The sequence below is a fragment of the Entamoeba dispar genome, genomic scaffold (assembly GCF_000209125.1).
Source record: "Entamoeba dispar SAW760 scf_1105229459891 genomic scaffold, whole genome shotgun sequence".
Classification (NCBI taxonomy): domain Eukaryota; phylum Evosea; order Mastigamoebida; family Endamoebidae; genus Entamoeba; species Entamoeba dispar.
The window spans coordinates 16,165-29,905 of record NW_001853919.1 but is presented as its reverse complement, the minus strand read 5'-3'; the positions used below and the strand labels follow the sequence as shown (position 1 = coordinate 29,905).

Genomic DNA, 13,741 nt, shown 5'->3' with positions numbered 1-13,741 from the left:
TCTATGCTTGGTTCATTATTGGTCTTGGTGATCGTCATTTAGAAAATATTTTATTAAATACAAAAGATGGAAATGTTGTTCATATTGATTTTGATATGTTATTTTGGAAAGGTGAAATCCTTCCTGTTCCTGAAACTGTTCCTTTTAGATTAACTACTAATATGATTGATTGTTTTGGTCCTCAATCTGAAAATGGTCTCTTTCTTGATATGTGTACTCTCGTTTTAAAAACTTTACGTCATAATAAATCTGTTATTATCTCTTTAACTAATAGTATGTTACATCCCTCTTTTATTGATTGGGCTCTTGATGAAAAAAGAGCTTCCCAAATCCCTGAAAAACCAATCCCTCGTTTTAAACGTATTTTATCTGGTATTGATAAATTAGGAAGAGTTGTTTCTGAACGTTCTCAAGCTGAACAACTTATTAATGATGCAAAATCTGTTGATAATTTAGCTTCAATGTTTCATGGTTGGCTTCCTTATATCTAATTTAATACTCTAACTTTATTTTCTTTCTTTTTAAAATTTCTCAACTTAAATTATTTTATATTTTATTTTTTTTTAATGATTACAAATCTTTTCATATTATTATCTATTAATAATATTGTTTATTACTTAATCTAGATAGTATTTAAAATAAATTTAGAGATTCTATTATTTTAATATTCTTATCATACTTATTATCATCACTATTTTAATAGAATTAAATTCTTTATCAAAAAAAAAAAAAATTAATTCATTTTATATTAAAATAATTAAAAGATATTACCATATTCAAAATGAATTCTTTAATAAATTTAACACTATTATAGTATAATCAATTTATTTTTAATGTATTGATTAAAATACATTTTAAATGTTTAATGAATAAAATATTAATTTATTTTATTTATATTAATATATTTTTATTCTCTATCTTTACTATTTTATTAATTTATTTATCTAAAATACTATGAATAATATTTTAAAATAATAAAACATTTATTATAACCAAAGACACTGACATTATAATATCAATCATAAGAATTGAATTTAGTTAATCTAGAATTTCTTAGTCATTTGTTTATTTGAATATTCAATAAATAAATACAAAAATAAAAGAAATAAATAAAATTCGTTATATAAAACAATAAATAAAGTTAAAAGAACTAAAAAAAAGAGAATCATTGAAATAATATAACATGGAAGAAGTTGATGATAAATATAATGATTTTGTTCAAAAGATGAGGAAACCATTTGAGTTTCAATATAAAGTTATTTCAGATCCAGGGAAATTATTTACAACACATAGAGATTTTAGAAGATGGCATCAAAAAATACCAATATTATGGACATATAAACCATTTTATGAAGCACGTAGTATTCATCTTCCAAGTATTAAAGAAGAACAAAAAGGATATCAAACAAATAAAATTGAGAATAATAAATATCAATGGTGGAATTTTATTCCATTAGCATATCTTAGACAATTTAAATATACATATAATATTTTCTTTTTAGTAACTATTATTACACAATTTATTCCAGCATGTAAAGTTGGATATCTTTTTCAACATGTTGTTCCATTAATATTTGTATTAACAGTTGCAGTATTAAAAGAATTATTTGATGAAATTCATATTAGAATTCAAGATAGTAAAATTAATAATCAAATTTATACAAAACTTACAGATAAAGGAGAAATTAAAATTAAAAGTAAAGATATTCAAGTTGGTGATATTATTTTAATTCATAAAAATGAAAGAGTACCAGCAGATATGATTGCTCTTCATACAACAGGAAAAAATGGATTATGTTTTGTTAAAACAACACAAATAGATGGAGAAACAGATTGGAAAATTAGAAAAACAATTCCATTTACTCAAAATATTGATAAACAAGATATTCCATTAAAATCAATGGTTATTGATGTTGAAGCACCAAATACTGATATTAAAAAATTTGCAGGAAGAATAAGAGAAACAAATATTCCATTAAATCTTGATATTGAAAATATAATATGGAGTGGATTAACTGTTACAGGAGAAGAAACTATTGGAGTAGTTGTTTATACTGGAAAAGAAACAAAAATAGAAATGTCAAAAGAAGAACCAGTTCATAAAATGGGAGTAACTGAAAGAGAATTAAATAGAGTAACAGGAATTTGTATATTATTATTATTTATTGTAGTTTTAATTATGACAATATGTACAACAATTTATGGAAAATTTACATTTATTACATTTATGAGATATGTTATTCTTGCTGCTCCAATGATTCCTATTTCATTAAGAATTAATTTAGAAATATCAAAAATATTTTATTCATTATTAATTAATTATGATCCTAATATTCCTGGATGTTCTGCAAGAAATACTAATCTTCCTGAAGCACTTGGAAGAGTTGATCAATTATTTACAGATAAAACAGGAACATTAACTGTTAATGAAATGATTTTTAAAAAATTTGTAATGGAAAATAAAAAAGAAATTAATTGTGAAGATATTGAAACTATAAAAATTCTTGTTGAAAATGAATTAAATTCTAATGAAATTATTTTTACTAATGAAGAATTAAATGAAAATAATCTTATTCTTAAAGCTTTATTTGCTATGGCTATTTGTCATAATGTTACTCCAACAAAAAGTATTGATAATAAATTATATTATCAAGCATCGTCTCCTGATGAAATTGCAATGGTTCAATTTGTTGAAAAAATTGGAATAATTTTAACTGAAAGAGATACTGAAGAAATGATTTTAAATACTTCTAAAGGTGAAAGAAAAATAAAAATTTTATGTCTTATTCCATTTTCAAGTGAAAGAAAAAGAATGGGAATTATAATAGAAGAAAATAATAAAAAAATATTACTTATGAAAGGTGCTGAAAGTACATTAAAAAGAATGTTACCAAATGAATGGTGTGTTGAAAAATCTACTGAACTTGCTCGTGAAGATATGAGAACATTAGTTTTTGCAATGAAAATTATTAATGATAATGAATATTCTCAATTTGAACATGAAATAAATGAAGCTAAATTATCTTTAACTTATCGTGATGAAAAAATAAATAATGCTTTTAATCTTCTTGAAAATAATTTAAATCTAATTGGTGTTACTGGAGTAGAAGATAGATTACAAGATAATGTTCCACAAACTATTGAAATTTTAAGAAGAGCTGATATTAAAATATGGATGTTAACTGGTGATAAAATTGAAACAGCTATTGGAATAGGACAAACTTCAACAATTATTCCAAGAGATACTGAAATTATTACTATTACTGGTTCTATTGAAGAAATTGCTAATATTATTAAAACAACAAATTCTATTGAAAAAGCAATTGTTATTGATGGTGAAGCATTACAACATTGTCTTGATTGTTTCCCTCGTTCTTTCTTTTTATTTTGTGATGTTTCAAAAGCTGTTATTTGTGCTCGTTGTTCTCCACAACAAAAAGCTGAAGTTGTTCTTGCTGCAAAAAAATTAGGTAAAAATACTTGTGCTGTTGGTGATGGTGGTAATGATGTTGGTATGATTAGAGAAGCTGATGTTGGTATTGGAATTGAAGGAAAAGAAGGAAAACAAGCAGCATTAGCTGCTGATTTTTCATCACAACAATTTGGTTATATTCCTGAATTATTTTTATGGCATGGTAGAAATGCATATAAAAGAACTTCTTTATTATCTCATATTATTATTCATAGAGGAATTATTATGACAACAATGCAATTATTATATTCTTCTATATTTAATTTTGTTCCTTTACCTTTATATATTGGTTGGTATATGATTTTCTTTACTACTATATTTAATCAATTACCTATCATTATGTTTATCACTGACTTTGATTTATATAGATATTCTACTCGTAAATTCCCTGAAATTTATAAACAATTAAGAGAAAAAAGTGATTTAAGTATTAAAGTATTTTATCAATGGTTAACTACTTCTTTATATGAAGGTACTTTAATCTTAATTCTATCTTTATTATTAACTCATGAACAAAAAGAACTTGCAAATCTTTCATTTTTAGTTTTAAATATTATTTATCTTTTAGATTGTGCTTCTCAAGTTAAAACTTGGAATTGGTATTTATTATTTAGTTATATCTTCTCATTTATTCTCATCTTTACAATCTTTTATATTCTTCCTGATGACCTTCAAAACATTAGTTATATTAGATCACCTAAATTCTATCTTCATGTCTTTATTTGCTTATTACCACCTCTAGCTCCAAGACTTATTTCTTATTTCTTTAATCTTCTTTGTCCTCCAAAGATTGCTAAATTGGAACGAAATTCACATGTTAGTTTTACTTTAAATCCAAATCCATATATTACTCTTCAACAAAATTATCAAACTCTTGATTCTTCTTATTCTCCTTTAAATTAATCTTTTGTTCTTTTAATTCTTTTTATTTCATTTTTACTTAAACTATTATATCTTTTCTTTTTTACTTTTTTTTTAAATAAACTTTGATTCTAATTAATCTTTCATTACAACTTTTATTTGAAGAAATTACATTAAAATCTAAATCAAATTGAAGAATCATTTTTGAGATACTCTTTTTTTTTAATTTTGCTTTTTCTTATTAATTGACTTTATTATTACAGAATGAAAGTACCTGATAATATCTTTCTTTAAACTAAGCGTTCTTATTCTTTTAAAATATTCTTAACAGAATCTTGTTTATATTTTCTCTTAGCCTGAGTTGAACTGATATCCCCCCATTCTGTAAATCTCTCCCTGACAAAATTTGTAATTGTGTTCAACAAATGAATGCCATTCTGTATTTACAAAAGTACATTGTACAGCAACAATGAATGTATAATTAAATGCTTATACTAAACACTCAAACTAACTTAAAAAATCTCAATCTTTCAAATAAAACTGTTGTTTTTTTTTAGAAATTATTTTTGATTCTCTTAAAAAGTGTCCAACAAAGTAAGTCATGTACAGAGAATATTTCTAAGAAAAATAAATCACTTAAGTCAAACGTTCCTTTAGTGTGCTCTTAACATACTTTATGAAAGAATTTCAGTTCTAAATGAATTTTTAACAATAGTTAAGTAAAAAAATAAATAAAAATATTTAGGGTTTTCGAATATTTGAACTGAAAACAGAAATGAAAGAGATAATTGAACGAGTAACATTTGGGAAGGGAAACAATGAAGACTATCAATTACTAAAACAAAGCATTAAATCAGATATTATTAGATTTCAAAAAGAAGGAGGATTTGAAATGATTAGAAATAAAACCAATGAGACAGAGGTAGATAATACTGAAAAAATTCAAATAAGTTCATTATTAGAAGAGTTGTGTAAAGGATGTAATGTCATTCAAAACTTAGAAATGTATAAAGGAATTATCCCATTCAAATGGTTAAAAGAAGAAGAAAACGAAGAAATATTAATGAATATATTAAACTGTGGATATTTGTTATTACAATTAGAAGACACTGTTTTTTATTATAAAGAAAATGAAATATTAAAAGATATCTATCAAGTTAGTAATTATAAAAATGGAAAACTATTATATAAAGTTATGGAATATTTAGAATTATATTGTTCTAAAGAAACAGAAGTATACTTAATTGAAGTATTAGATAATAGAGGGGTAGATGTTTTAAAGAGAACTTTAGATTATTATCTTTCAGAACTATCAGATGATTTTAAACAAAAGTTAATAGAGAGGACGTGGTTTGTTATTGATTCATTTACTTCAATACAAGATATTGCAGAAGGATTTATTAAATGTGGTATAATGCAAAAAGTAATTCAATGTTATTATTCAATTAGTAATCAAACTATTCAAAAACAAATTTATTGGAAATTAATATCATTGTCTTCTGTTCTTACTAATGATTTAGTCCTTGAGTTATATACTCCTAAAGAAAATTGTGTACTATTAACAACACTAGAAGCAGATGATCCAGAAATGATTAAATTATATTTAACTACAATATTAAAAATATTTATTGCTGGAGATGAAATTGATCAACAAAAAAATCCATTTCTTCCTATTTTTTATCATCACCAATTTGTGTCTGTATTAGAAAAATATATTCCTTCTGAAGACAAAGAAATATCAAAATTTGCATCTTATTTATTAACCTTATATTTTCTTGGAAATGATAAGAATTTGGTTCAATAACTTATTTTATTAATTTTTAATTTTATTGAAGTCTTCTCAAAATTGTTGATTTATACCCCAAAAACACTGACCCAAAATAGTCTTTTATTTTAATATATGAAGATTAGTTTTAACGTTGGTTCTTTTAATTTTTCTTTTCTATATTTTTAAAGACCTTCGTTTAGAAGTTAAAGTCCATAACTAAAATTAGCTATTGTTTATTTGATCCCGAAAAATAAGACATGAAAAGTCATGTCATAAATAATTTTTGTTATGGATTTAATTATCCTTTTCATTTTAATTTATTTCTTATATTTATCTAATAAGGTTTTATCGAATAATGGAAAAAAAAAATCGTTTTAAACGCTTTTATCGGAGAATCCAAAAAAACATGAAAAATTATGAAAAAAGAAAACTGTGGAACGAAAAGAAAAAGAAGAAATAACATGAAGTCATTAATTTTTATCCTTTCATAAGATTTCAAAGAGGAAATGATTTAATCTTAAAATTATCATATTTTATTAATAATGGAAGTACAAGTTGAACACTTTCTTACTATGAGTGTTGGAGTTAATTTTGAAATCATTCAAACCAAAGATTTATTGGTTGGAACATTAAAATATGGTGAAGTTTCTTTAGTTTTTAGAAATGATTCTAGCTTTAAACAATTTACATTATTTAGTTTGTTTTCCTTAGTTTATTTATCTTTTCAAAAAGGGTATAAAAACTAATTTGAATATAGACATTTTTTCTACAGCATTCTTAAATGAAAAGAAATGTAACCAAGTAATCAAAAGACTTCAATCAATCAAACATGTCAATTCTCTTCCACTCCTTCATATTGACACTATTTATCAAACAGAACATCAAATTTTTATTCTCTGCAATAACTCTTTTTCTTTTGAAGATAGAATGACTAATAAGATCACTTCAGATGAAGCACGTTATTTCTTAGCAGATTTTCGTTATATTCTTCAAGTCATTAATATACTTCCTGCACATGTATCTTCTCAATCCTTAGTTTTCATGCAAGATTCTATTTCAACCTGTTTTAAATCTCGTTGTGATGACCCATCATCTCCTATTCCTCATTTATTACTTTCTCCATTGGCATTTGTCTTACCAATGACTATTTTTCCAAATATGACTATTACTAAAACCACTCCTTCTATTTTTTCATTAATAAATGATATTGTATCTAAAGTGATTCCTCAAGATGAATCAGATATTTATTTTATTGGTCAAATCATGAAATTTATTCAAAGTGAAAAGTCAATTTCTCTTGAAGATTTAAGTAATTCTGAATTCTTTTTTCAGTGTTACGAGTTTCAACAATTACCCCATGGGTCTTTAGATAATTATACCCCTCTTGAGTTTATTGGTAATGGGGCTTGTGGATTAGTTCTTAAAGTTGAACGTGATGGAGTCATATATGCTATGAAACAATCATCTAGGGGTGATATTCTTCAAAGAGAAGCTCGAGCAATGAAATTATTAAATCATCCTAATTTGATGTCATTAGTAGATTATATTGAGTCATCTGAGTCTTTTGTTTCTAGGATTGGAATTAAGACTAATAGAAGTAAGAAATATTATTACCTTGTAATGGAGTATTGTAATTTTGGTACTCTTGCTCAATACATAAACACTCATGAGTTAAAAGAAGAGGATATTGTTTATTTTATTTCTCAAATCAATGATGGATTAAAGTATTTGTTATATAAAAAGATGATGGTTCATAGAGATATTAAATTGGATAATATCTTATTAACTCTTATCCCTGGATCAAAGGCAGAGTTTCCTTTTAATCTTCAAGTTAAACTAGCTGATTATGGGTTTTGTCGTGCTATTAATAGTGGGATTGAACATGTTAAAGTTGGAACCCCATTATACTTAGGTCCAGAGATTTACAATAACTCTAGTCCATCGTTAAAGAGTGATTTATATTCTGTTGGTGTAATGCTTTTTAGGATGGTTTGTGGGTGTTTTCCTAATGAAACTAATACTTCACAAACTTTAACAAATGAGAATCCTAATGTAGTATTCCCTCAAGAAGTCAACAACAACATTCACTTAAGTTTATTAAGGAATCTTATTTCACGTCTAATTCAAAAAGAGTCTATAAGAATCGATTGGAATAGTTATTTCAATCACCCATTTTTTGTTCATTGTTAATGGTTTATTTATTTAATTGTACTATTTAATTGCTTAATCCTTTTTAGTTTTTTATCTTTTTCATTCAGATACAGTAGTTATTTCTTCTTTTAGAGTACTGTTTCATTAACTGAATTATTCCTAATGTACCAATACATTTTTACTTCTTAATAACAATATGAGAATGTTTATAGTATGCAGGAATCTAATAAGTAGAGACTCGTGGTTTTTTTTAAATTGTTAAGTTGAAATAATTATAAACTTGGACTGGACAATTATTTAGTGGAAAAGAAATGAAGTTATTTTGTTGGATATTTTATGAAGGGTTTCAAATAGAGGTATTCCCTATTAGTTGTTAGTTTTGTGTTATAGTAACAAGATTCAAGAAATTAATAATAAAAGTTTTTATTACAAAGTCTTTAAGATAATTTTTAACGGAAAAACTTTCTTTTGTGTGAATCTCTTCAATTTTATTAAATCAAAAAAGTCTTTGGTAAAAGTCAGTGAACTAAGATTTGGATTTTGTAGAGAATTGATGTTATTTTTATTTTTCTTAATTCTAGTTATTACAAATGTTTATCATATGATGTTATTTTGTAGTAAATAAATGTTTGGTTCTATTATAAAAGAGAGTTGAATAAATTTGTTATAAAAAGGTATGTTTATTTTTTTATGATTTATTTAACTGCCAAGAAGAAAGAATATAAAAAAATATTTTGTAAAAAAGAATATAGTTATTCTTCTATCATTTGATGCTCAAATAATTGGATTGTTTCTTTTAGCATTGGAGAAATAACATCAATAACATTTTGAACATATCCAAGAACGAAAGCATGTAAAATATCAGTAATAGTGATTTGAGCTTCTGGACAACGTTGCATCATATCACGAGCAACGTTCTCATTTCCATACACATCATTTTTACCATAAATTAGATGAAGTTTAGAATGAAAAGTATTTAGGAATTGAATAAAGTCATCAGGGTATTCTTTAATTTGAACACCTTCATCTTTACATAAAGAAAGCATTTGGCCGGTCATTTGAGGATCTAAATGATCTTTAAGTATTGGAATAAATTGTTTTGGAACATCAGTAACTAAAGAAAAGAAGAAAATTATTAAAGATAAAGGTAAAATTTGAAGTAAACGTGTTGAGAAAGCAAGGCAAGCAATAATAAAAGGAGAGTATGTAATTATCTTATACAAAGTACAAAAAGAATTTTTTAAGTTAATAAGTGCAGGGAATAAACCATAATAACCAATAATTCGAGATTGGTCTATTTGACGTAATGCTTGTAATGTAATATAATTACCAATAGAATGTCCTAAAATAATAAACTTAGTATTTGGGTATCTCTGAAATATTTCATTGAAAAATTGAATTTTTAAATGAATTGCTTGATGAACTTTAAGTGAATGTTCTCCATTTTTACATAAGGAAACAATAATTGTTGGATAATTAAATAATTCTATTAATGCTTTTGAAAATTCTTCATAAAATTCAATAATAGAAGGATTACCAGGTATAACAATGAATGCTAGTGGAGAGTCGATTTTTTCTGAACTAAATAAACATGGTTGATTACAAATAATATTATTAGTAAATTGAATATTCATATTCTACTTTACCAGAAAGATAAAAGATTAAAAAATAAATTAATAGTTTTAATATAGTTTTTAATTTAAATAATAAATTTTAATAATAAAATTATAATTAAAATGAATCAATTTAAGAAAATTGAGCAAACTTTTTAATCCATAATGAATCTTCTTTAATTGCCCAAGACAAAACAGCAGTTGCTGTTTTCATCATTTTTACTTTATTTTCTTGGAATTTACTAAAAGTAATAAAGGCATAGTGGGTATTATTTTCTACAGTTACAATTATTTCATCATCAAATACAAACATTTCTTGTTTAAATCCATCTTTAGTAAGGCCAATATATAAATTTTCATATATTCTAAATAATGTTTTTTGTTCTTTACGAGTTGTGTGAATAGTGAATGGAGACATAAATACTTGGTTATCATTTTTTGAATATACAACAAAATGAAGAATTTCGTTTTTAATAATATATGGACAAACAATTGGTGTTGGAGTTTCAATTTGATTCCAAAATTTAGATTGTTTAATTGTATGTTTAAATGTTTTATAACATTTGGTTAAATAACTCATTGACGTAGGTTGAGTAGCAACTAAAACAATAGAAAATGATGTTGTAATATATTTTACAAAGACATGAATTTGTGCTTTTTCATTAAAATCATTTAAACATAACGGCATCCAAGAAATAGTTTTTCTAGATGAAATAGAACGTACAAATGAAATTAAAACCTGTGAGTCCATTGGAGTAAGATTAGCATTTCTTTTACCTAATACTACTATTTTGCTATTTAAAATTAAAGCAGAGAATAAAACACAATCATTATTTGCTTTAAATAATTCAATATTTGTTTGTGATACAATTGTTTGAATACTTTCAGTTAAATAATTTCTTATTGTTGTAGGAAATTGTTCAATGTCAAATGCATTAAATAATAATCCTGATGACATATTACCATGACTTATAGCACATTTCATTTGATTATATGTCCCTCCAATAACATTTCTAAAATCTGCTCCATATGATTGATCGAAGATATTTTGAATTGATGGAAATGGAATAATACTACAAATAGTACAAAATAAAAATTGTAATTGTTTTATTATGATTTCTGGTTGTTCTTTTGTATTAGAAACACAACAAAATTGTAATGGCCCTTTATTTAAGAAAACATATAAATGTTCATTACTTCTTACATACTTTAATTCATCATTATTGTCATTTACAACACTTGTTATAGCTAATAATGTTGCCATGAATGGTGATAGTTCAATGTCATTCCCATACCGTGAAAATACTGGTTTCCCTGCTAATGTATAAACAAACATATGTTTATTATGTAAAAACCATTCAGGAGTACTTGGGTCTTCTACCATATGACGGGCCCAATTCTCTGCATAACTTTCATTGAAAACTATTGGAGATAATGGAGTGGTACTTCTTCGAGAAGACATTTTCTTTTTTTTCTTTTTAAGTTTCTTTTCATTTTTTCTTTTTTATCATATTATTTGATAATTTAAAACATTTATGAAAATTGATTATTTCTTTTAAAGGTGTATTTATTAGTAGTACTATGTCTTATTTTCTATATCTAAAATAACACCTGAATTATTTATCATTATAAGTGAATGTATTATGACTCTCTTTTTTTTGTGTTGTTTTAAAAGAGTTGTTGTTTAGTATTCACTCAATAATTACTTTGTGAACAAATTTATAACACTTTAAATATAAGTAATACATTAGATAACAAACATTTTTAATTAAATTATATATCAAATATAATGGTGCATTTAAAATATTTTTCGATTTTAAATCTTTCATTGTTATTGTTTTTTTTTTCAGAGATTATGATATAATGATTGCCTTACGATTCTTTCTTAAGTATCAGAAATAATTTTTATTTTTTTAAACAGTATATTTTGTATTTTTCTTTATGCATGATTAGAAGTAGATAAATAAATTAGAATACGAATAATTAAAGACTCTTATTGGATATGTTAATAAACTATTTTTTAACTATCATATTTTCTATTTACATGAAGGTGTTGAAAAGATATACAAAGGCTATTGTCGTTATCGATAATCTGGTTTTAGTTAATTAATATATTGTTAGACTTTGGTTTAAAGAACAAAAATTTTGTTAACTATTTTTAGAGATAGTTTCAGTTTATTTACATTTAATTTTGTTTTTAATTCATCTAAGACATGTCTTATTAAGAAATAAAGTACTTTTTCTGGATTACTAAAAGTTTATTTTGGTAAAAATAAGAATACTAATAACGGAGTAGTATAATTATGATAAACTAAAAAGACAAACAGTCAAAACTATAACAGAGTAGATGAATATTTTATGTAATCAAAGAGTATTTTATTCTGAATAAATGGGACGATAAATATTTTAATAACCAAAGAACATCAAAAAACAAACTATTTTTATTAAAAGAAATAACAAAAAAAGAGTGAATTTTTATATTAATTAAATTATTTTGTTATTAATTTATAGAATTTTTTGATATAATTATCAAAGAAGTAAACAAAATAAAAAGAGAATAAAAAATAAAGGAATGAATATGAGATTAACACAAACTCATTATTAAATGGTGATGATTGTCCGTTTTTTTAATAACTAAATGAACAAAAACACCTTTTAAAATTTCATTTAATAATACTCTACTTTATTTCCTGAGCGGACTTGTTTTATAATAAGAATAACAGACCATATTCCACAGCCAATCACAAAAAGTCCATACAACCCAGCAGCTACACCAAGGTTGATTCTTAAAAGAGGGAAATCAAAATCATCTCTTAACATTTTTCCTTTCTTTACAGTATAACTATCAGCAAAAATACAAAGTATAACTAAGAAAATAACTCCCCAAATAGAGAGCATAGTACAAAACAAACTACCTAAAAACATTAGTACATAAAAAAGTTTTTGTTAGTGATAATATATTTAATAAAGTTTAATAACGTTCAAATGTACTAAATAAAGTCAAACACTTAAGATTAGGAATTAATTTTTTAAAGGGGTTTCTGGTGCAACTCATTGAAAGATGTTAGTAATAATTATTTTTTTAAATTTTCATTAAATTTCATTTTTGTAATAAAATAATAAATGAATTACTATTTAAATATTTTTTGTTTTTGTTTCATAAAATTTCTTTTGTTTTAATATAACAAAAATTTAAACAATAACAAAAAATAATTCAATTAATTGTTGATTTATTCATTTAACAATTAGAAGTGGTAAATATATATGTAAATCGTTATATTTAATATACAACTACATAATTTAAATGGATAAAAAACTGAGTTTATTTGAGTATAGTTTAAGTAGTCATATAAATGATAATTACATGATGAATCAGTTATTAAATAGAAATCATGTTGGTTTGTTTTTTGAAGAACATTAATAAACTCATTCAATAATTGTTTCCCAATTCCTTTTCTACGATACTCTTTATTTACAATAAATAATACAACTTCATTTTGAATTAATTTACTTGATTTTTGGTACATTTTTTCTGCTACTTCATAATATTTTTCAATTGAACTTATAAGAGTAGAACTTTCCGGATAGCAATGAAGTTGTTTCTTTAATTCTTTAACTTTTTGTTCTAAATTGTTATCTTTTTTGAATATGGATTGATCCCTTCCCATTAAAAATCCAATTACTTTCTCATTTACTTCAGCAACTAAACAACAACTAGAATGTAAGTAACAATATGAACAATATTCTTCACAATAAATATCCACAAGATATTCAGGAAGATATTTATCTGTTTCCCATGCTTGACAGGTCATTTCTTTCATGGATTTCCAATCTGTTTGATTCATTCGACGATATTTGACTTCCATTATAAACAAT

General features: G+C 24.2%; 7 protein-coding genes across 7 annotated transcripts, besides 18 other annotated features; 4 read left to right on the top strand and 3 right to left on the bottom strand.

Annotated features, from left to right (window-relative positions):
• Positions 1 to 95: 95 nt before the first annotated feature.
• EDI_045970 (uncharacterized protein) lies at positions 96 to 491 on the top strand (the record flags this gene model as incomplete). Its single annotated transcript, XM_001736493.1, has 1 exon — positions 96 to 491. The coding sequence occupies one exon, from the start codon at positions 96 to 98 to the stop codon at positions 489 to 491; it is 396 nt and encodes a 131-aa protein (XP_001736545.1).
• Positions 492 to 536: 45 nt separating this feature from the next.
• Positions 537 to 835: a sequence feature (AT_rich).
• Positions 836 to 875: 40 nt separating this feature from the next.
• Positions 876 to 947: a microsatellite.
• A 10-nt stretch (positions 948 to 957) lies between these two features.
• Positions 958 to 992: a sequence feature (AT_rich).
• An 87-nt stretch (positions 993 to 1,079) lies between these two features.
• Positions 1,080 to 1,140: a microsatellite.
• Positions 1,083 to 1,177: a microsatellite.
• A 6-nt stretch (positions 1,178 to 1,183) lies between these two features.
• EDI_045960 (cation-transporting ATPase, putative) lies at positions 1,184 to 4,375 on the top strand (the record flags this gene model as incomplete). Its single annotated transcript, XM_001736492.1, has 1 exon — positions 1,184 to 4,375. One exon carries the CDS (start codon positions 1,184 to 1,186, stop codon positions 4,373 to 4,375), a length of 3,192 nt encoding a protein of 1,063 aa, XP_001736544.1.
• Positions 2,275 to 2,323: a sequence feature (AT_rich).
• Positions 4,355 to 4,448: a microsatellite.
• Positions 4,378 to 4,494: a microsatellite.
• Positions 4,495 to 5,053: 559 nt separating this feature from the next.
• Positions 5,054 to 5,077: a sequence feature (AT_rich).
• A 31-nt stretch (positions 5,078 to 5,108) lies between these two features.
• On the top strand, positions 5,109 to 6,137 carry EDI_045950 (uncharacterized protein; the record flags this gene model as incomplete). Its single annotated transcript, XM_001736491.1, has 1 exon — positions 5,109 to 6,137. The coding sequence occupies one exon, from the start codon at positions 5,109 to 5,111 to the stop codon at positions 6,135 to 6,137; it is 1,029 nt and encodes a 342-aa protein (XP_001736543.1).
• Positions 5,925 to 5,963: a sequence feature (AT_rich).
• Position 6,138: 1 nt separating the features above from the next.
• Positions 6,139 to 6,164: a sequence feature (AT_rich).
• A 446-nt stretch (positions 6,165 to 6,610) lies between these two features.
• Positions 6,611 to 6,645: a sequence feature (AT_rich).
• A 28-nt stretch (positions 6,646 to 6,673) lies between these two features.
• Positions 6,674 to 8,291, top strand: EDI_045940 (serine/threonine protein kinase SAPK10, putative; the record flags this gene model as incomplete). The annotated part of the gene is made up of 2 exons (XM_001736490.1): positions 6,674 to 6,797; positions 6,859 to 8,291. The coding sequence occupies 2 exons, from the start codon at positions 6,674 to 6,676 to the stop codon at positions 8,289 to 8,291; spliced, it is 1,557 nt and encodes a 518-aa protein (XP_001736542.1).
• Positions 8,292 to 9,004: 713 nt separating this feature from the next.
• Positions 9,005 to 9,886, bottom strand: EDI_045930 (uncharacterized protein; the record flags this gene model as incomplete). The annotated part of the gene is made up of 1 exon (XM_001736489.1): positions 9,005 to 9,886. The coding sequence occupies one exon, from the start codon at positions 9,884 to 9,886 to the stop codon at positions 9,005 to 9,007; it is 882 nt and encodes a 293-aa protein (XP_001736541.1).
• A 26-nt stretch (positions 9,887 to 9,912) lies between these two features.
• Positions 9,913 to 9,990: a sequence feature (AT_rich).
• Positions 9,991 to 9,998: 8 nt separating this feature from the next.
• Positions 9,999 to 11,327, bottom strand: EDI_045920 (protein SAND, putative; the record flags this gene model as incomplete). Its single annotated transcript, XM_001736488.1, has 1 exon — positions 9,999 to 11,327. The coding sequence occupies one exon, from the start codon at positions 11,325 to 11,327 to the stop codon at positions 9,999 to 10,001; it is 1,329 nt and encodes a 442-aa protein (XP_001736540.1).
• Positions 11,327 to 11,371: a microsatellite.
• Positions 11,372 to 11,625: 254 nt separating this feature from the next.
• Positions 11,626 to 11,656: a sequence feature (AT_rich).
• Positions 11,657 to 11,761: 105 nt separating this feature from the next.
• Positions 11,762 to 11,783: a sequence feature (AT_rich).
• A 552-nt stretch (positions 11,784 to 12,335) lies between these two features.
• Positions 12,336 to 12,395: a sequence feature (AT_rich).
• Positions 12,396 to 12,933: 538 nt separating this feature from the next.
• Positions 12,934 to 13,089: a sequence feature (AT_rich).
• Positions 13,090 to 13,110: 21 nt separating this feature from the next.
• Positions 13,111 to 13,731, bottom strand: EDI_045910 (uncharacterized protein; the record flags this gene model as incomplete). The annotated part of the gene is made up of 1 exon (XM_001736487.1): positions 13,111 to 13,731. The coding sequence occupies one exon, from the start codon at positions 13,729 to 13,731 to the stop codon at positions 13,111 to 13,113; it is 621 nt and encodes a 206-aa protein (XP_001736539.1).
• Between the last annotated feature and the right edge of the window lie 10 nt (positions 13,732 to 13,741).